This window comes from Zalophus californianus, chromosome 4 (assembly GCF_009762305.2).
Source record: "Zalophus californianus isolate mZalCal1 chromosome 4, mZalCal1.pri.v2, whole genome shotgun sequence".
Lineage (NCBI taxonomy): Eukaryota > Metazoa > Chordata > Mammalia > Carnivora > Otariidae > Zalophus > Zalophus californianus.
In genome coordinates, this window is record NC_045598.1 from 50,042,709 (window position 1) to 50,066,169 (window position 23,461).

At 39.2% G+C, this 23,461-nt stretch overlaps 1 protein-coding gene across 5 annotated transcripts in view; it reads left to right on the forward strand.

The window, feature by feature from the left end:
• NFIA (nuclear factor I A) overlaps positions 1 to 23,461 on the forward strand; it is a 355,478-nt gene that overhangs the window by 298,556 nt on the left and 33,461 nt on the right. For all 5 annotated transcript variants that reach the window (XM_027597934.2, XM_027597919.2, XM_027597911.2 and 2 more), the window contains 2 exons: positions 2,363 to 2,541; positions 4,831 to 4,996. In XM_027597934.2, the coding sequence (XP_027453735.1) occupies positions 2,363 to 2,541; positions 4,831 to 4,996 (345 nt within the window). The remainder of the gene's footprint in view (positions 1 to 2,362; positions 2,542 to 4,830; positions 4,997 to 23,461) is intronic.

Sequence of the window (23,461 nt, forward strand, 5' to 3'; positions counted from 1 at the left end):
AAACTAAGGTCTAAATTTAAGTTGCTAATGGTGTTCTTTTACATATTAAGCAATAATAACAAAGAGGGCTAGGATGTTTATTAGCAATTAAAGGAGGGATTCCAAGATCTGTTGAATTCTTCCCTCTATCACCTTCCTTTAACTATTATCCGCCTGATCTTCACTCAAGTGAAATTTTCCCTTGGGCAGCATTCTCTGTTGGCCACCACAATTTTTCATAATCAAACAATCATTTATCACTTTCCATTGAGCACCTGAAGCACTGTCACTTTATCATTAAGGTCAGCTTGCTGGGGACTCTTGACAAGGGAGTTCCCACCTTTGTGTTTGACAAGCTGCAGAAGTCCAATGTATCACTTTGTTATGCTTAGTACATTCCCAGCCTTGTTTGGGAAATGCCACATTCCATCCCTGACTAGAAACTATTTGGTCAAATGCAGGGTGCGGGGTCAAATTTTCTTGCTACCAGCAAAGACAACCATACCATATTAGATGAACAAAAACTCCTTTGGTTCTTTAAAGCACAATTTGCAAAGTAAGAGATGACGAGAGCCATTTAACTTCTTCGCTTGTGGGTTTTAACTCAGAGACAATAACGGATCCTTAAACTCTCTGGCTTTTTGCCAGGTGGGAAAAAAACCAAAGTTTTAAGTCTGTCTGTATGGTTCTTGATTTCTATACCAGTCTTGTACTCAGTCGATCATTGTACATTCAACTAATATTTATTGAGTATCAGACACTGTTCTGGGGATATGACAGTGAACAATTGAATAGGTAGAAAAGCTATTTTCTAAGACGGGAAAGATTGGAAGAAGAGCAAGTATTAAGGATGGAAGATGACAAGAATTCGGGTTTCACTAGGCTGTGTTCAAGATGCCCTCAATGGTATGATTGAAGATAAAATTTTGTCTGTGTTGGCCCACTGTTGTATCCCATGCCCAGAGTAGAAACTCATCAATGTTTATTGGATAGATTAAAGGTTGTGTGAATGAAGATCATCTGCAAGGCATGGAATAGACTATTGCTTCCACTCCAAACCCCCATTTTCACTCTTTAAAAACTACAGATACTGTTCTGAACCTCAAAGTCCTATTAGTCAGAAAGTGCCCCAATACTAAAGACATCCCAGTAGGGAACAAAGAACCCCATGCTCAGTGTATCAGTGGAGATGTATGATTTGTACAGTCCTCAGCCGTGCTTATGGGGTAGTGGTAGGAAGTGTGGCCTCTCTTGCTTAGTTTGCTCTACAGTTTTATGAGTCACTCTCAGTAAGACTCTCGAAAGTCTTACTCCCCGAAAACTGGGCCATTCCTTTGTTTGGTCTTTGCAGGGACTCCCTGAGTTTGAAGACTTAACTGCAAAGAGTAAGGCAAGATAAATATTCTCACTTGCTTTTATCTGAGAGCCGTTTCTCTGGCCCTCACTGAGAAGTAAGAGCTGCCACCTTGGCGTTACTGGTTTGAGTGTCCCCAGTCTTTCCCATATGCTGCTCTTCTTCTCCAGCAGATTTTATCAATCACCCTTCCAATTCAAGGGCAGAAGTTCTCTCAGAAACATTATCAAGCGGCTCACATAAGTTTTTTAATCTAGTGTAATCTTCTTGTACAAATAAAATTTAGCAGGGCTCAAATAAAAAGGAGTAATAGTTGTCTGAGTTCTTTTATCAATTTTTATGGGCAGAAGGCCCACAGTTGAGCAGGGGTCACTGCCTACTCAGCCTGTGGGTTCCCCTTCTCTAATATTTATGCATTTCTGAGTTTGGCTTTGAAATGGCCAAAAAAAGGGTGGGGGGGCTACGTAAACCTTCCATGTAAAGTGAGGCACCCAAATTGCACAGGTTCATTAAGTGATCATTTACTACATACTTCAAAAAAATTTCATCCTGTATTAGTCCCTAGAAATTTCCTTGAAAGGGGTATAAGAGCTTTAACAATGAATTATTGTCTATGGGTTAGCTCAGCATGAAAGAGGATCCATATGTGCAAACTAGAACTTGTCATATGTAATGTCAGTTAAATCAGATCTAATCTACCAAATACATTTTTTATTGCTTGCTTCATTAAAAAGGCTCTTAAGGTAATGAATAATCTTCAGCTTCACCAAGGATTATTAATGCCTTTATAACTCATGTCCACTGAAAATGGAAAGACAGCCTGAAATCCTACCCTAATCTAACCTCCATGTTTGTCTTAGAGCCTTAAGGAAGAAAATCTATCAGACCTATCCAGTGTTAAATTCAGCCAAATGAACAGTGCCGTGAGTTGGGTCAGGAAAGAAAGGAAAAAGGATGTTGCATCAAGCTTAGATGCTGTGGCAAAGCGGGCCTTTCTCTTCATGACTCTGACATTTTCTTTTCCTACAGCAAGCCCGCACGCAACACCGTCGACTCTTCATTTCCCGACATCGCCCATTATCCAGCAGCCCGGGCCTTACTTCTCTCACCCAGCCATCCGCTATCACCCTCAGGAGACGCTGAAAGAGTTTGTCCAACTTGTCTGCCCTGATGCTGGTCAGCAGGCTGGACAGGTGGGGTTCCTCAATGTAAGGAGACCTCTTTTTTTTTTCCGATTTCTTTAGAAATATTAACCGAATGTAAAAATAACAAGGGGAGACCTTCTGACCATGTGACACGGTGCTCTAATGTTGTGCTGACGGACTGCAGGCAAATGTCATATTTATTCTAGATTGTGGGAAAGTTAACTTGCTCTAAGAGTGATTGGCCAGGGTTTAAAAAGTGTTTGTGTTAAGTTTGCAACTGTCAAGTTTATGGATATAAATCATCTCAAGGGTGAACCATATAACCTTCTAAGGTCTGTGGGCTGATAATTCCACCTCGTGCACACTAACCCTTGGGCTCACACAGTTAACAAAATAGAAAGACCAAATGATTTTAAATAATGATTTGGGGTGGTACGGAGAGGTAGGGGGACAAGGGGAGCACAGATGTTTCAGATCAACTAAGTTGATATTTTTTTAAAAATACAGTCTTCTAACACTTTAGATCAAGTTGACCAGTACTTGAACTCAAGATGCTAGAAGTACAGTTTATTATGGTTTGTTATTTCTGCAAGTAGTTATCTTTCCCACTTATCTTTGTATAGAGCTAAACAGTATTCAACAGCTTCAAATGAATGTTTTCATTTTTTCTCTCATAAACCAAATAATCACAACTTGAGACAATATTCCAAACGTAAAAGTGATTTTTAAAGATCACAAATTTTATTTCAGAGTTGAACTGAGTGTTTACAGTTGGGTAGCTGTATCCCAATGCCACTAATAATAATAATGAATAGTAAATAATGACCAGCATAAAGCCAAATGTGATCTTCCTTTTCTCTTAAGAGCTCTGCGTGAAGCCACAGATCAGAGGTCATTATTACTGCCTAATTTAGAATATTATATCACACGGCCCTATCACCGATTTTTCCTCCCTTGCAGAAATACCTGATTCTGCATATCTGAGACAGAACAGGCAGCTTTGACTAATGTCTGGTGATGTGTTAGCAGATACATTTCTGTCTAGACAACAAATCAATATGGGGCCTTTTTTCTTTTTGCTTGTGTATTCATTTGCTTGGCTTATTCTAAAGCATTCACTTACGGACTTTCAGCCCACTCAGAAATAACACACGGGCAGGTTTGCTGGCAAGAAAGCAGAGCATTCTGATTGTCAGACGAGATAGTCTTTGAGGAACAATACTAAATATATAAGAGAATGTGGATGAGGGGCTGGCTGAGGCTGCCTCTGTGGAATTATTAAGCTTAAACTTAAAAGCCTGGGACAACTGGTTCTCCTTCACCTGAATGTTGACTCGGGACAACAGGCTAAATACCAGCTGCGATTATTGGTCATGTACAGTGTCACTAAAGTCTGGAGTCAGAAAGGCCACATGGGAGACCATGAAAGATCTGAAGTGATCACCAGCATCAAGCATCTGACTTTTAAATTTCTAACTTTTTTAAAAATAGTCCTGACATTCTCCTATATAACTGTCAAACTCCCGGTTTTGCATTTTGATCAAAGTTTTATGGGGTTTGAGGCAGTTCTCTTCATGGGACTGTTTTGAAAAACTTGAAAATAAAATGGATTTTATTGCTTTCTTCAGAGGGGGAGCTTTCTTTTGTCAAAGAGCTGTTATTTGGTTGTTCTAACATCAGGCAGCCAAATAAATATGACTGTTATAGCATATGCTTATATAATTTAAATCAAAATTAGAAGTGATATTTTTCCCTAGCAGAATTTTGACAGCTCAATTCTAAAGTTTCTGTGCCTGATGTTATACAATATGTGAAAGAAATTTTTTATGTTCACTTAACATATTTATTAAATGTTATATAATATCAACTTTGAGGAGTGAAAATAAAATATTATTTTTAATTTCAAATATGTATTTGGGAAACTTCATTATATCTGTATAAGTAGACAGTATGGAATAATTCCACAACCTATAAAACACTTACATATTAAATAAATAACAATCGTGAGAATGACAATGAAGATAGCAGTTAAGACGGAAGTGAAACATTCCAAGCAAAAGTTGGCAGGTCGTTTTAGGGAAGCAGGAGGTAGAGAAGGTCAGAATAATTCAAGAGATAAGTTTAGGCTCCATTGAGCATGTGTGCCTGACGCTATGCTTTTGTGAAATGCCTTAAGAACAACCCAACAGTTTTTTGTCTATATGCTCTGAAGGAAGAATTCAAGCAGCTAGAATACTTTGTAATTTTACATAAGAGATAACCAATGTGTCTTTCGGTTTCAGAAGCAGCTAACAGTTGGTATCTGTTTCTTCTTTTCCTTCTGCATGTTTTGTTTTGCTCCCGCCCTCACAGCCCAATGGGAGTAGCCAAGGCAAAGTGCACAACCCATTCCTTCCCACCCCAATGTTGCCACCGCCGCCGCCACCACCGATGGCCAGGCCTGTGCCTCTGCCAGTGCCAGACACAAAGCCTCCGACCACGTCAGCAGAAGGAGGTGCAGCCTCCCCCACCTCACCAAGTAAGTATGGCCGAGACAAGGCGCCGGTCACTTACCAAGCTCTGTTTACTTGAATCCTCATTTAAGTGTGGTCCCTAACTGCATAGGCTCTAGCAATAGGCCCAGATCCGCAGTGATGGTGATAGCATGAGTTTGCAGAGCCAAGACCAGATCGCAGTGAACACCACTCTGGGGTACTATCAGCTACACCAGATGTGGAAATATCTGGGTGTTTGGGTGGGATAAAGTTCTGTGACTACATGCCCAAGACTGAAATCTAGATATGACTATTAAATTTTGCATATTATTTGAGTGGCTTTGAATGCTCTCCTCATTATCATCAAACAGCATCCACTTGCATGAATTCCTATTAGCAAAAAAGTTCCTTTTACTTTTGTATAGCCTTGCTATAACTTACCGTCCAAGAGAAATTCACTTGATGAGCTATAAAGGCTGTGCACCTCGTACATCAAATAGGTAAAAAAAAAAAAAAAAAGTTTAAATCAAAGTAACAATTCAAAGGTGTGTGCCTTGAACACTCACCAAGAGTAGGAGCCTAGCAGAAGATCAGAGCTGGTAACCATGGAAATTGCATGGCCAGGTGTGGTGGGGGGAGGAGATCGAAAGTATAATTGGGTGGAAAGAGAAAAGAACTCTTGACTGTCCTCTAAATAGTATGGGAACATGTGATCAGACAATATGAGATTTCCAAACTTTTTTAGATGATAGGAATAATGATTTGTTGAATTAGAGGGATAGTCCCCGATATTTCAGAGATGACAAGGGAATAGAAATAGCTCAAACACACAAATTTGACTTTTATTAGTACCTGGAACAATGTCAAAAAGAGTGATGTGACCAGAGGCAGAGTTCTGAGGTGATGAATGGACGACCCAATTTTGACAGAGGGTGTGATAAACACCTCCGTAAAGCTTTACTGAGGGATCAAAGTGTAGGAAAGGGTAGGAACTATGACAGTAATCCTAAGGAGAGCAGGTCTCCAAGGAGTTCTTCAAAAGTGAGAGTGGAGGCAAGGAATCTACTGAGGAAAAGATTAGAGTAGACCAGGGAAAAAGTGTTAAGATCAAGAACTTGAGCAGCAGTTACAGAAGTTGAATGGAGAAGAGCACAGGAAGGGATATTTTGTAGACATAAGCTTTGGGATTGGACAATCATTTTAATGACTACAATGAAGGATGATTCTAGGCCTCTTAGGTTCCTTACTTTCAGTTTAGAGAACATGGTGGTATTGGGTGCAGGAGGGAAAGAGCCAAAGAGGAAAAATAAGCTTCTGTTGACACTGTGGGATTTAATCCTGGGGACACTAAATCCAAAATGTCTGGAGTTCCTCATGGACATGTCTCTGAGGGTGAACTCTGGGTTATCTAGTATTTATTCATTTTGATAACATGTGGAAGTGAGTGGCATTGTACTTGGATTCTGGTATTACAACAGAAAGATTGAGGGTCCAGAGGCAATTTTGTGGGGACCTACTTCTCTTGATAAGAGGTGGTTCAATACTTTTCAACGAAGGAGAAAACCCTGAGTGTCCAGTGACATAGGAAACAAACGAGGCTTGGTCTACGGATCTTGGAAGCTCAGCTTGGAAAAGAAGCTTCTGAGAAGCAGAGGCTCATAGGTGCGTCCTACTTATTGTGTATTAATGTAGCATCTTCCAACAAGTTAGAGAAATCACCATCCCCAAACTCTATTTAAATCTGGTCACTGGAGATTGGTAGTCACATAATTATTATGCCCTGTACATGCCTCCATGTGCCACTTTTCTGTTCATCTTGTGCCTATCCTTGCAGGACAATGACACAGTTCTTTAAGAGCCTTGCGGTAATACTCTGCCTATCGCATTTAAACACATCCTGCCCTACTGTACCAGTGTCTCCTACATTCATAGTGCATTTTCCAGTAACAGGGATGGGCCCCTCTGGGGCGCTATGGAAAACTAGGAATAATACCATGTGTAGTTATTAAAGACTGAAAGATAAGGACTCAAGTCCCCACCTTTCACATTACTAGCTGTGTTTCTCTTCAAATCAGTTTCCTCATCTGTAGAATGTGGGTGATGATCCCTGCCTAGCAGCGTTGTGTGAAATCAGCCATGATGAGCACTACCACCAAATAAATTGGAACATTTTATTATTTGCCAAAACTCTGACCTAGTAGAGTCCCCAGGCTTGAGTAATGATGAAATAGGTCTGTAGGACACATACAGCTACTCAGCCCCTGAATCAGGTTGGTGCCTTTGGGTCCATACTTCTGGATTCCACTCCATGGATTGAATCACGTGCCTTGTATGAGAAAGTATCTGTCACCCTGTCATGGCCAGACTCAAGCATTCCTTTAGCATTATGGGAAGAAGTGTGGAGGGGGTCCTGGCAGATCCAATTCATGTGGTTGCATGTCCACTAGAGCAGGGTTTGAAGATTTTGAGGAAAAGGAGAGAATGTCAGGAGGGAGAGGCCCAAAAGTTTGATACAAGTAATTTGATACTTACTTTTTTTTAAAGATTTTATTTATTTGAGAGAGCGAGCGAGCACGTGTGAGCTAGCACGAGCCGGGGGGAGAGGGAGCAGAGGGAGAAGCAGACTCCCTGCTGAGTGGGGAGCTGGGCAAGGGCTGGAAACAGGACCCTGGGATCATGACCTGAGCAGAAGGCAGACACTTAACCGACCGAGCCACCCAGTACACCCATGATACTTACTTTTGGACCATATGATTATAGGAATGCAGGCAAAACAAAATGTTCTACTGGTGGCATAGAAAGGCTTTTATCATCATAAAGTCTAGCCCTTGTTTCTGGGCTTCTTGGAGTTTGCTGAATTCACAATAATGTGTTATTTCACAGCAATATCTTGCCTTACTGTCTCCTCCTTTATTAATAAGACAGTGGTAGGCTGGGGGACCTGTAATTTATAGCAAAGGAGAAGCCTTTCAAATTAAAAAATATCAAAGCCCACTGGTCCACACTGGGAAGAGATTTAAGAACCTCCCTCCCCGAGCCCCTCCGCCCCCGCACACACAAAATCCTCTTCCACGCCCTGATTTCTGAACCAATTGATAAATAAAATACAAGACAAATCAGATTGGAAGACCAGACTATCACTTCTACTATCGGAGAATCTAGTTTATAACTGTAGGCAAATGAGCTTCCTAATGCTGAATCCCCAAATTACACAGACACACCTCCAGTCGTGGCAGTGCTGGACCACCGCAGGCCTTCCCAAGTGGGGTCTGCCCTCCTATTTAGAGCCCAAAGCATGGAGATCCAGATGGCTGCATGGTGCCGGCCGGTACCTGTCTTCCTAAGAGAGAAGAGCTGGTTTCTACTTCCAAACTCTACAGTCTAGAGACTAGAAAGTGAGCAGGGGAAAGGGACCAGAATGAAATCGCCTCCCCCTCTCTTCCCATTCTTCTTGATGACTACCTTCTTCCATTTGCTTAGTCAGCTCTCATTAGGGAGCACCTGTCATGTGCCAAGGACTGTGTTAGCGCTTGGGATACAGAGGTGATTAATCCCTGCTCGTCAGAAATGTGGGATCTGTGGAGGGAGACAGCTGGGAAATGGGTGGTTCACATGAGGCAACACTGGGACAAAGGCATAGGTTCTACAAGAGCCCTTGGGAGGGAGTTTGGTCCAGGCCCGGGGTCTCAGCTAAAGAGGATTTTGGAGAGGGTGACTTCTATGCTACTTAGTAGGGCTCATATTCTGGTGTTTTAAATCGGAGAAAGAAGGTAGAACTTTCTTCAGAAACCAGCCTGGTAGGAGGAGGGGATGTCTAAAGTTAGATCACCGCTGAATAAAAATTTAGGGCAAAAATATAGTTTCATAAATTATGTGCTTTCTTAGAAATTAAAACCGTAGGGAGGTTGGATCCTGTTTATCTTTGCCAGTTTATTAGAGCTCAGCTTTAGCAAGAAGAAACATCATGACAGTGTATTAAGTACAGATGTTCAACATCCCAATAGTATGTCCCAAATTGAGGCTTTTTTCAAAAACACTAATTGTGTAACCTAGGACAACTTTTTTTTTTAAATGAGGTGTTTTTTTTTTTTAAAGATTATTTATTTATTTATTTGAAAGAGAATGAGAGATAGAGAGCACGAGAGGGAAGAGGGTCAGAGGGAGATGCAGACTCCCCGCTGAGCAGGGAGCCCGGATGTGGGACTCGATCCCGGGCCTCCAGGATCATGACCTGAGCCGAAGGCAGTCGCTTAACCAACTGAGCCACTCAGGCGCCCAGGACAACTTTTCTATTTGGGGTTTGAGATGACTTGCAGTAAAATAAGATTTAAAAAATAAAAGTAGTAAATCATGCCAAGGGTCTCCTATATTACCAACTTTTCTGGGCCCAAATTCCCTATCTGTTAATGGGAATATCCCTGACTGCTCTACCCACTCTCTTAGGCAGATTGTCAGGACAAACTGGGGTGACAGATGCGCTATGCTATAGACAGTTCAGAGTCCAAGGCATAATTTTTAATATCATCTTATAATGCAATACAAATGGTTGCCAGCCTAAAGCAGAGTATGTATTTTTAACCTAATCAGTTGCCTCTGGCACCAAATACTCAACTTTGCAGCTGTGGCCAGAAAAACATGGGTAAGGCAGATTTGAGAAAAAAAAATCGCCTATGAAAGAAATACATTTTAATGGGAAAAATCCTTACTAGTGCCATAAAACAACAACAACAACAGGGGAGTGGGGGTGGAGTTAACAGTTCTCTCTCTTGAGAACTTTTATATTGTTGACTTGCTTGGAGAGAGATTGATATACTACTATGCCAGGTCTCTTTAGGATACGGTGATAAATAGAGATAACCTGTAAGAGTAATTCACAACGGATGTATTCTGTTCCTGCTGACCAACTACCTTTGTAGGTTTAGATACCCACTGAGAGAATATCACTTCTTTCATTCATTCAATAAATAGTAATTGACCATCAACTACGTACCAAGTCGTGTTCTAGGTGCTAGGATTCAGCAGGAAATGAAAGAGATTTTAACAGTTCCCTGATCTTCTGGAGCTCGCATTATAGAGAGGGAAGAAAGTCAATCCACAAAACAGTGAGAATAAAAGGCAGGGAATGATGTAAGATGGTTCTACATTAGCGGAACTTAGGAGTCGAAAGTGGTAAAGGTGGGGGTGTGACTGTCCGCAGGGTGGCCAGAGAAGGCCTGTCTGAGAAGAGGAAATCTGAACAAAGACCTCCCTGGCAGAAGTGAGAAGGTGAGCCCTGACACTGTAGGGGGGAAGAGCTTTCCGAGCAGAAGGAACAGCCAGCACACCTGGCCAGGGTGGGGAGGACAGAATGAGTAGGCAAAAGGAGGAGGAGATGAGGTGGGAGGTAAGGTGGACCAAGGCTGGGAGCTGGGAGTGGGGGCTGGGATAAATAATGTAGGCTTTCATAGGCCACTGTAAAGACTTGGGCATTTACTCTGAGTGAGACCGGGAAACAGAGAAGTGATAACTCCCTAGGTTTTAACAGAAATCCTTTGAAGGTTTTGTTGAAAACAGATTGCTAGGGGCAAGAATTAAAGCAGGGAGACCAGTTAAGAGGCTGTTTTGTTTTTTTTTCTTAAAATCAATAAATATAATGAGTGTCTTCTACCTACCAGCTGCTATTTTAGGCACAAGGGATGCAAAAGGGCACAAAACAATCCCCTTCCCTGTGGACAAACAGTAATCAAAGTAGAAGTAAATTAGGAAGTCCAATGGAGAAGGCTACAACGGGGGGGGGGGGGGGGGGGGAGGTGGTGTGCTGTGGCAGGGATCCAGGCACCAACATGTGGCTGTGTGGGTGGTAAGAATTATTTGAAAGGGAGAGCTGACGGGATTTGCTGATGCATTGGATATGGGTTGAGAAAAGAGAGAGAGAAATCAACAATTACTCCTAGGTTTTTGACCTGGGCAACTGGAAGGATGGAGTTACCGTGAACTGAGATGGGAAAACTGCAGAAAGTGCCATTCTGGGCAAGGGGCGGGTACCAGAGTTTGGTTTGACCAAATTATGTTTGACATGCCCATTAGGTATCTTACCAGTGATACTAATTATAATAGCATCCTACCTATGAAAGCTCTTTGCAGTTTGCTGAGTTTTTCCACGTGCATCATGCATTAATTGGGAAGGGACTCCTTTTCAAACATGTAATACACTGAGTGGATATTCCTCAGAGTCCTAAGGACAACAGCAGCAGAATAGGAGAAATAACTCATTACATTTGGGCCTATTTGTGATATGATGATTCACAATGCACTATTCTCTCTTAATTGTATTGTAACATCCAATTTTTATATAATAGGTTAGTACCAAGATCACACGATAAAAATGGACTTTTCCAGAAAAGAAATTGCAGATTGGCATCATAGCCTAGAATTATAACAGAAAGAAAGAATGCTTTTGGATTATGATGGAAGATAAAACATGTGTATTTTCTTTTTTTAATTAATTAGGAGCACAAAAACTCAATTTAAGAATGCATAAAAGACTCATAGACATTTTTCTCCATGCCTTCTTAGCCCTGAACTTTTGATTTTTTAAAACTAGAACTCTATTAAAGTAGAAGCATGCAATAACAAGTTTCCTTTATTATTTATTTTTATATCTCCCATGAATCTTACATACATTCATTATATGAATGAATATGAACCTGTTAACCAAGAATATAACAATAATCTATGACTGGGATGGAAATTTTGTAGTATAATAATTAACGTTATGTTCAGTGCCTTTCATTTAGCAAAACTCTTTACATGAATACATTATCCTGTTCTGTCTTCCTAAGAGTCCTGTGTGGTCAGGATTTTATCGACAAGGAAGCTGACATTAGAAAGTGCAGATGATTTCCCCAAGATTATACTCCCATGGAAGCGTGGTAGGGACTCAGATGTAGGCCTTCCCATGCTCTTTCTACTGTCTCGCACCTACCTCATACAAATTACAGAGCAATGTGACATGATTCCTGGTTGCTGGGGAGCCACGCTGCCTGCTTATCTGAAATTAATAACAGCACAACAAAGCACTGAGCTTTTACTCATGTACCAGGCACTTTAAAAGTATTTTTGTATGTTTTATCTTGTTTTAATTTTCCCAGGAATCCTGTGAAGTAAATACTTTTGTTACCCTATTAAGATAACTTTCTCCAAGGCTTCTCAGCCAGATATAGTGGGATCATGATTCACACCCAGCCACCTGGTAGTTCATACACTTGGCCATAGCATCCTATGGGTATCTTCGCATTAGCCCAAAGCTTCCGTGTTTTTGCCGTGAAAACCCTATGGGAGAAGTATAGAAGAAGAAGTTAGTTGGTCATCTGTGCTTTAGTGTGAATTGGTTTCTGTTGCTGAGAGTAACTCTTGTTGTCAGGGAAAGGAAGAGAACAGAAGATTTGGAGGGAAATAAAACAAAAACAGCAAAAAATAGGAAATGTCGATAAAGGCAGATTTCCTTTATTCTCCAAGACTCCTGAGAACTTGGACTGTTGATAAATGCTTTGAAGAATTGTTTTCTAAGTTATCACCCGAATAATGATACCTCTCCTTTTCACCAATGTATAACAATAATTGGATTTAGAGCAAGCCAGTGAATGATATGTCACGTTTTCACAATTTTTAGATGATGTAAGGACTGTGTTCCCTCTTTCAGAGAAGAACCAATGAATAACTACAAGAGAGAGTGGGAAAAGAAATAAGTTAGTGGCTTCCTTCCACAAAACACTTTCTCATTACTGATGCCTGAACGATAGCATTATTCTTTTTCTTTACATTTTTAAAATTACATTCAATAAAATCCATTCTTTGCTGTACACTTCTTTGAGTTTTTATAACATCATAGATTTTTTTTAAATGTTTTATTTAAATTCAATTTAGTTAACATGTAGTGTAGTATTCATTTCAGGGGTAGAATTTAGTGATTCATCAGTTGCATGTAACACCCAGTGCTCATTCCATCACATGCCCTCCTTAATGCCCATCACCCAGGTACCCCATATCCCCACCCACCTCCCCTCCAGCAACCCTCAGTTTGTTTCCTAGAGCTAAAAGTCTCTTATGGTTTGCCTCCCTTGCAACCAGTCCCACAGGTAGGATGGAGAACAATTCCAAAGAACTCCCTCCTTCTTTCTCACTCTTAAGTTAGTGTCCGATGTCACTTACTGCCAGGGAACTCATTTTATGCTGATCTATTTCCACATTGCTATCATTTTGTGTTGTTTTTTTGTTTTTCCACATTGGTTTTAATTTCTCTATCCTCTCTGCTGTTATCTCCATTATATTTCAATGTTTTATATTCTTCCGAATTGGAAAGAGACCTATATACATGCAATATTTTAATATGTGACAAGAGTGGCATTTCATATTAGAGCAGGAGAAGGGATTATTCAGTGAAGTCTAGTGGGACAACTGAGTAACTGTCCAGAAAAAAATAAGATTCCTTACACCAAAATAAATTCCAGCTGGAGGAAAAAAAAAAAAAAGCATACGAAGGTTGAGCTTTAAATACCACATAAAAATATAGGAAAAAAATTTTAAATAATATTGGCGTGAGGAAGATCTTTCTAAATCACACACACACACAAACCCAGAATCCAAGAAAGGAAAGACTGACAAATTCTACTCTAAGAGTATCAAAAATTTATGCATGAAAAAAACCCCACCATAAAGTCAAAAAGACAAAAATGAGAGTGGGAAAAATATTTGCCACACATTTAACAGGATTAAATTATCTAACATATAAAGACCAATAGACAAAAAAAAAAGGGCATAAACATAGAGAAATGGAGAACATTTGAAAGTTGTCTCATTCGTGTAGCATAAAAACAATACAAATTAAGACTTGGGTGGTATTTTTACCCATCAGATCAGTGAAAATCAAAGAGTACCTTGTATAGTCTTGGCAAGTGTGTGGAAGACAGGCACTCTTCTGCACTGTTAGAGGACTGTGAATTGGTTCAACCTCTTCAAAAGACAATTTAATTTTTCATGTATATAAGAATATATGTGAATATTATATCTTTATGTATGTAAATTTTAAATGTAAGTGATAAAGTTGGACATGTAAATACAGATGTACATATTCAGTGCAACATTGATTATAATAAAAGATTTGTAATAACCAAAATATCTAACAATAGTCCACATGTTAGGAACCCTTCAAAAATAAAGAGACAGGGGCGCCTGGGTGCCTCAGTCGGTTAAGCATCTGACTTCGGCTCAGGTCATGATCCCAGGGTCCTGGGATCGAGCCCCGCATCGGGCTCCCTGCTCCGTGGGAAGCCTGCTTCTCCCTCTCCCACTCCCCCTGCTTGTGTTCCCTCTCTCACTGTGTCTCTCTCTGTCAAATAAATAAATAAAATATTTAAAAATAAAAATAAATAAAAATAAAGAGACAAGTCTATATGAGTTATGTTAAGTCAGCAAAGGAGAGTCCTAAGAAGTGTGTATAGAATACTACCATAGATTGGGGGATGTATATACACATTTCCTTGTGTGTTGAAAGAAACTGGTTTGTCATAGAATAGCTCTTCGGTATCTTATCCACTGAGAATGAAAGCTATTACTGAGTTTTAAATCCCCTTTTATAGCAAATATAATTATTTTCAAAAATATTTGTCTAATGACCTAAAATTCTTCTTTATACCTTCATCACTATAGGGACCAAAACTCACTCATGGTGGTGGAGGGGAGGGACCCCATAAAATCTTTGGCAATTTTTATACATCTAGATTTTAGCTATGCTAACCTGAACTTTGGATATGACAGCAGAAAATGTGTGATCTTTCTGGTAAAGAATATTTTTTTTCCCTCACAGATAGCATGCAGCTTAGTGTAAGGTTAGCATTTTCATTCTCCACAGCCAATATTTGGTCCCAATTTCTGCTTTAGGAACCCATTGAATACAAATGTACACATACTGTCTTAAATCATAATTTTTCATAAATGCTTTCTGCAGAGTATCACTACTCTGTGTACAATCCAATTCTGTTATGTTTAAATTTGCAAAGGACTATTGAAACTCAGGCACTTTGATAGGTATGTTCATATGCATTACCGTAATTTCATTTGATTATGATTATAAATCTGCAAAATTAGAATTGTTAGCCCTCTTTTAAAAAAGAGAATGCTGAAACTGAGTCAGCCTTCAGACTCAGGTCTGTTGGACTACTGTGCTTTGTACTCTACCAGGACATATCCCGTGTTTAGAGATATAATATTGTATGTACACCTGTCCTCTGAAAATCCTAAGACACTCCATAAAGAACTTTTATATTATTCCAAGAATAACATACATTTCCATACCTTGCATTGGACAAAAAGTAGAGGAACAAGAGCAGAGTAAGAGATGGACATTATAAAGGAGTGCCAGAAGAGAACAAGCAATGGATGATTCCATTCATTTAGGTTTCATAACCCATTCAAGTCTTGTTTTTGTCTCATTTTGTTACTTTTTCAAGATGACAGAAGTTACCAAGGACTTTTAAGATTTTCTTCATAAACATAATATATGGCAATGTAGGAAACTTGGAAAATATAAAGTATAAAAAATGAAATTATATTCTCCTATAATCAGTTACTATTAACATTTTGGCCTATTTTTTCCCGTAATGCATGCTGATGTGTGTATTTATGTGTATATGTACACAGACACATATAAGATGATTATGACCATGCTGAATATAATAGTTTGCATACCATTTTCTTAATTAGCATTTTATACCTTTTCCTATTTCATAAAAAATTAGGAAATGTGATTTTAAACAATTTGTACCTATTCCTCTATCACACATTAACTTTTTTTTTTAAAGATTTTATTTATTTATTTGATAGTGAGGGAACACAACCAGTGGGAGTGGGAGAGGGAGAGGGAGAAGCAGGCTTCCCGCTGAGCGGGGAGCCCAATGTGGGACTCGATCCCAGGACTCTGGGACCATGACCCGCGCCGAAGGCAGGCGTTTAACGACTGAGCCACCCAGGCGCCCAGACATTAACTTTTGCCCCAATCTATGAAATATGCTCCAGCATATTTTTGAAAATATATTTTGTCCCCAGCTTTAATAGTTTTATTAAGATAGATTTCTAGAATTGGAATTACTAGTACCAACAGTGCGAATATTCATTTTGATATACATTACCAAATTGCTTTTCAGAAAAATTGTGTCAATTTACACATTACTTATGAGTCTGATCACAACATTAACCCTTGAGAGGTTTAAGTTTTATTTTTTGTAAGTGTTGGAAGGCAGGTATCTTGGAGTGTAATACTCTTAATTAGATATTGGAATCAGTCCCTGATTGGATGATTTTGGCATTTTTCTTGAATTGTTTTAATATAACATATAATGGAATTTTGGGGATTTCCCATCTTGTTGACTAAGCTTCTCTTAGGGATTACTTTCTGGACTGCTCTTGTAGAGAGTGCAACCCATTAAACATTCACAGAGGGATGAAGCCTTAAAGGGCTATGCATTAGTGGAGTAAATAGTATTTATTATGCTGGACTCTTTATATATAGAAGCTCAGAGAGGTTAATTGGCTTGCCAAGATCACATTTCAAGTAAGAGATCAAATGGATTCAATCCAGGATTTCTGGTTCTAAAATTCATTTTCTCCTGATTACCTTGCATTGCTGTAAAAACAAAAGTATTACTTGGGGGTTTTCAGGTTCTGTTTATGTTTATTTAAGATTAAAAATTACTGGAAGTTATTTTAAAATCATTTATAATCCCATTCTTCAGAGGTAATCATTTTATGTGCCTATTTTCCATTCATTTTCTATGCGTATTTTAAACATAATTGATCATTATGTGTGTGCATATATGTGTCTATGTGTGTATATATAGTTTTATAAACTGCTTTTATTCATTTATTCATTTTATTTCATACTATCAACATGTCACGATGTCATTATTATTTTAAAATGTGCTTAATGACTGCAAAATATTTCAACATATGAATGAAGCATTAGTTTATAAGGTGGCTCCGGTTTGTTCTTCTTCATAAGTAATGCTGTAATGAACATCTTGGAGCATAAATCTTTCATCTGTACCTTTAAGTATTGGTTGAGGATAAATTCCCAGAAGTAGGTTTCCAGAGTTACACTGCCTGTTGAGAGGCTGCAGAAGCCTTTCAAAAGGGAGCAATCCAATATATTGATCTAAGTTTCTTTTTTTAGTAAACCCCAGCTGAATCCAGGGTTTATTCCCTGTGGCTATTTAATATAACTTTCACCTGTGCCTACCCACATACTTTGTCGCTTTTTTTTTAAAGATTTTATTTATTTGAGAGAGAGAGAGAGCACATGAGAGGAGGGAGGGTCAGAGGGAGAAGCAGACTCCCTGCTGAGCAGGGAGCCTGATGCGGGACTTGATCCTGGAACTCCAGGATCATGACCTGAGCCGAAGGCAGTCGCTTAACCAACTGAGCCACCCAGGCGCCCTACTTTGTTGCTTCTGATCGATATGTATGTTCTATCAATCGTACAACACACAGCATTTACATAAAAGTAAATGACAGTTATAGAATTTGGATTAGCCATCAGAAATAAATTTAAATGAACTGAAATAAGCCTCTATTCTTACACTTCACAGCTATTATGAAAAACAATGTTTATAGGCAGTTTAAATAGACTGCCTACATGAAACAGTCCAAAGTGCCTGCTTATGACACAGATTTGGGTAACATAAGGTCAGAGTGTCTCCAGCTTACAAGTTGTTCTGACCCCCTTCTCTCTGTGTGCACACATGAATGGTCTTACACTTTCCTTTCTGCATATTTTACCCCAAATCATGATGTAGCTAGAGCCCCTACCTCCCTGTGAGGATCCTTAATACAAACAGAAATACCAGCAGAGCAAAACCATCTGGCTAAATTGCCTCTTCTCAAGATTTTTGTGAACTACTGGCACATTAGCCATGTCATGCAAATTGCTACCATACATGTTAAGTAATGCTAATATATTAAAGTTAGAATTCATTAGCTTTTCAGGAAGAAAGCTTATGGATATGTTGTTCTATAATAATTTACTAGCAATAAGTAGGTTTTAATTTCATGCCCTGAGGGCTGTGTCTTTTTTTGTTGGTAATTTGTTTGTAGAGACAAAAGATTTCCAGAGATAATAGAATGAGGTAACTGCACAGATGTGATCAAAATAATGGAAATTCAGTGTGGTTATCTTCTAGATTCCAAACATCTGGATGACAACTACAATATCCATTCAGTCATGTGGGAATTTCTAAACCTCTGAATACTGGATCATGTGTAAAGAAAGGCTGTTTCCTTGGGTATATAATGATATTAATAACGCTAACCCAGGCCCCGTAAACTTGTCGATACCGATAGATTTCTCTAAAGGGAAAACACTCCAATATCATCCAGCCTTTCTTTGTGACCTTGCAAGAAAATAGTGCTGTTCAAGTTCCTAAATGAGTTCAACAACTGTAATGGGTTTCATTTAGAAATTAGCCAATCTATTTCCTGATAGTTTCTGCCTTTTTTTTTTTTTAGAAATAAAAGTTTTCTCACGGGCTTTTTTGTTTTAATAACGTGATAGTGCAGTTAAGATTTTAGAAACTATTTCAGTTAGGTATTTAATCATCTCACTATTTCAAGTTTGCAACCGAATGCTTTCTCATGCGCTTTTCCTTCACTGTCAGGTGTCACTGATAAACATTTAATAAAATTGCAATTTGAATACACAGGGATCTGTTCAAGTCTGCATTCCTGAACTTGCTTGGGTTACCTCTGTCCAATAACTAGCACATTCCTGGGCAGGTGGTAGAATCACAGTAAGTCTATTTTGAATGAGATTGAATTTTTGACTAGGTATTCTTTAGAAGGGAAATCCCCACATGTGAGTTCGCCTGGGTTTCTGAAAACGAGGGAACCTGTGACGTGCATAGTGATATTTAAGATATGAAGGGAGTGGTTGAGAATGTGAGTGAGGACGTCTAGTTGTCTTAGTCGTGTTTGGCATGGAAATGTGGTATCTTTGTTTATTTTATAAATTATTCCTTCTTAAAAGAAAAATAATTTCAATAGACTTTTCCCCCTTCGTTTTCAAACATTCAGGTCTCTGATTCTTAACATTTTACCTTCCCGTGCTGTATGACAAAACATAATTTGCGGTGTCCTGTCTTTTCTCCCTTCCCTCTGTGATTGACGCCTCCGCGCCTTTGCTCGTGCTGCTTCCTTTGTGACCCCCGATCCATCCGAACCTGCCGGCCGGCGCATCTTTTACAGCACTGTCGCAAAAGCCATGTTATCCTCATTTCCTCTGCGCAGCTTTTCCTGTTCTCCTGCCGGGCGTCCCTTTTCTGTCCATTAACGTCTCACAGATTCTTATTTATGTCACCTTTAAGCACCCATATTTTCATTTTCTACACACATCTCTCGCCATTAGATGGTAGCATTTCTAGGATGGCGGTGTGTCTTGCTCACCTTTGACTCTCCCATCGTGCTCGGCACAGAGCAAGGCTTCCTGGGAGACGGAGAGACAGGAGAGAGAGAATGAATCTGAATCTATTAAATATATTGAAATACCTCTCTTTGATGCGCTCTAGAGGTTAGACTTGGTAGAGTTCAAGGGGATGAAGAAGGGGATGTCAGTCTTTTCCTGTAGTTGGAGTCTGACGAAACAGAACACAGGTCTCTCTTCAAACTTCGTGTCAGTGTGTAGGTCAGGCTGCCCGGGTTCAGGGGATGTCATTGCTTCCTGTGTGTGGCAATAAATGCAGAACCTCAAAGTTCACCAGGCCTCTCACATTTTCTTTTCTGCCAGGGTGCCTCACTGTGCCACTGACCCCTAGCCAGGGCAGAGGAGCTGGCCATCGCTCTCCTCAGGCAGTTCAGCTGCAGCAGCTTCCCTGCGGGCACTCGGAGTCCCCGAGGGGCGTCATCCAACACTCACACTCACTCCCCACAAAAACATGTCTAAACGTTCTCCCTTTCCTTCCCTTCAGTGATTACATATATTTTAGTGGTTGCTACACTTGAACTAGACCTTGAATCTGTCTGCCTACTTTTAATTTTCTAGTTTGTCAGATTTGGGTGATTTTAATGATATGGTTTTCAACGTAAAGAAACCTCAACTGACCATGGTACACATACTTAATATCTTAATATCTTTTTCTTCAGTTACATCCTTTTCCTAAAACAAGGAACGCTCCAAGCACTCTGTTCAAAACTGTGTGACCACCTTGTTAACACAATGGTCAGATTTGATTTTATAGTTGAAGGTTATTACAGACTCAAAATGGATTTATGGGGGAATATCATGATCCCTTTATCCAGACACATCTCTTATTCCTTCTTATTGAGAAAAAGAAACAAAACATGACACCTTGGGGACAACAGAAGTGGAAATTCTGTTTGGCTTGCAGGAAGTCAGTTACATGCATTTCTGAAGACAAAAAAAAAAAAAGTCTGGGTCCCCCCGGGGAACCCTACGTGCACAGTGGTGAAGAGCAGATTTAATGGGTGATCTCTGCCACTGTCCCTGTCCACTCCCTCATGCTCCCCCCAGAGTCCCCACTAGAGATAGATTCCAGTGTCCTCAGAGGCCCTGTAAAAGTCTTGCTTATAAAGCAAGAACTGTTCTTGAGCCATCCTCCCAACTGATCATACTGGGGCAAGACTTACACGGCCTAAGTGAAGGATTTTACAATTAGCAATGCATATGGTAAGTAAGTAACACAGAAGAATGGGATTTTCTGGATATGGGATCGAATTCTGATCTGGGATTTTCATACTTACCCCTGTAGCTAAGGCCAAACTAAGACTGTAGGATAATGGGAAGAAATACAAGTAAAAAGAGGAAAAATATGATCAGATTAGTACAAATAAAATGGTGGAAGCTCCAAATGGAATGTTCATCCATAACATTAGGAAAATAGTCGATGATAATATTGCTCTTGTAGGTAAGATGGCTGCTAAAAAAACAAAACAAAAAAGAAAGAAAGAAAATCTTCAGAAGCAGCCGAATAATCAATAATTTGATTTCTAATAGTCATGTTTGCCATGAGGACTTTTACAATGAGATTACATAAGCAAATTGATTTCCCTGTTGACTTTATCAGAAAAATCATCAAATGCCCCTAAATCTCCCCTCCAGAATCCTCAAAAAAATGCCTATAATAATCTTCCCAGAGAATTATTTTCTGGATTTCCTGATTTCCTGAAGCTTTTCCTGTGGCATTTGATTATTGCTACTCTAAATAATGCCAGAATTATAATTAAGAAAGATATGAATGTGATATAATAGCATAGTAAATACAGTTGTATATAATTAATTACCACATTGCCCCCTTTACTTGATTTTATATTCATGTTGAAAGCTCTTAACTGTGCATGTATAATTGATTCGCTATGGTATATGTGGTTGTTTTAATAAAAAGTTGCAATTGAGGTTTTTGTTCAACAGTGTAACTCCCTTATTCCACTTTTTCTTTGGGAAAATCAAATTTTACTGTCACATCATTTCTGGAACTACATCCTGTTATAGGTGAACACTCTGCCTATTTTAACTACCATATGGAAGATGAGTCAGACTTTCTTTCTTCCTTCCCTTGTTTTCCCTGTGTCCTTGAATTTTCCCACAAGCTACATTTCTATAGAATTAATTTCCCCAGGCACCATTTCTTCCATTTGATGACTTGGGTACTCAGAGATTCCCAGGTTTTTGTAGTTTTAATATCCTTTTTTTGTTTTTTCTTTTTTTCTCTCTCTTTTTTTAAAATGCTAACACACTCTCTCACTGTTGCTCTCGTTTTAAAAACCAGACTAAACTTTGAAGCAGTTTTAGGAGCCTATGAAAGTATGAAAGGCCTCCTGGGATATTTTGAAATCAAGAAGGCAAAGTTTGCTTCGTGCCTGAGGAAGGCAAAATATCCAGTTGTTAGCCACATAGCAGTTTTGAGTGACTGAATTATTTGTATGCTACACCTTTCAAATGGCAAAATTTAGGTCTGGCAAACAACAGGGAACAGAATGTAATACAGACCTTTTCAGGTTTAGTAAACTTGCTATGGTCAATGGAGAACTGTCTTCACAGAGAAAGGAAAGCAAAAAAAATGCCATGATTCCTCGGTTCACCTAGCATGCTTGTTTCTGATGTCACCAGGATGGTAAAACCATCATAGGAAATCCTGCTATATGTCTGTGATGACCAGTGCAGCCCAAGCACGCAGTTCCACTAGGACTCACATTTCAGCATCTGTCATCAGTCACTTAGTCTTAGTACCTTAGCATACTCTTCATGCCTTGTTTTTGGTTCCTTCTTGACCTACCTACCTATTCACGTGTGAAATAACACTCGCCACCCCCCCCAACCACTGAGAGGTTTGACAGGTTATTTCATCTACTAGCTTCCTCCTTATCTCTCCCACATCCTGTTTGTGCCCTAGGAGCAGGTAAATTCACTACCGGGTTATTAGAGTCCATCGTTTTCAATATGTAACTTTCTATGGAGACTTCTTAAACCATATCAAAGCAAAGCAATAGGCTGAATAGAGCAATTAATAAAGGGTATTTTACTGAACTTCTAAAAACTTACATTTCTCCCATACCAGTGAGTGAGAGGCACGTACAGAATGGCTTTATGCAGGGGTATTTCTCAAATCTGTTCAATTTAGTCTAACATAGAATGGGCTGGGGAGGAAATCAGTAGATTCACATAGCTAGACAGTACATCACATGATACATTTTGTATATAAACATGTATATATACATGGTTTTATTTAAAACTATTCCTGGACAGATCCTTCTAAAACAAACACTACAACAAAACTTTCTTATTAATAGACATCAGAGGATCCTCATGTTCATCCTCTGTTTCATGCTGGTTTAACACCGTCACACCATGTGACCATCACAGATCTGTGTGGGTGACTTAGCTCTTACCAAAGATGACCAACAGGACTTGGGCCAGATTGGTAGAAATTTTATCTCTAGATGTGCTCAACAAAGGAAACAAGAAGTCTGAGCAGTTTTCTGTAAAACAGAAAATCAAAGAAAAGCAGATGATGCCAAAAAGGAAAAAAGAAATCTGGCAAAGGAATTTGGTATTATTCCCTCAGTTATCTGTGTTAAAAAGTTGCAAATCCTTTTCATCTTTTAGATGGCGTGTGTCAGGGTTAACTCAAAAAATTTGGGCCTTTTACAAGTATTGTTAAGAAATTTGAAAGTAAGCAAGAGTCTATCTAAAAGTTCTGGTAAAAAGAAAGAATGTGAATAAATATTGGGAGTTTGTGGTAAAGGAGTGAATTGCAGGACACCAAAAGACCAAATGCACATTTGGGTTTGTAAGCCGATAAAACAGCAAAGCCCCTGAGTTTTTTTCTCACTAGAGGGAAGCTCTTAAATATAAATATAAAAACCAAAAATATAAAAACCAACAACAAAACTTTCATGAACTGTGAAAGGATAGTAAACCGAAGTGTGGTTTTAGTGTGATATCTTGGTTTACACGGGTTCTTGATAGT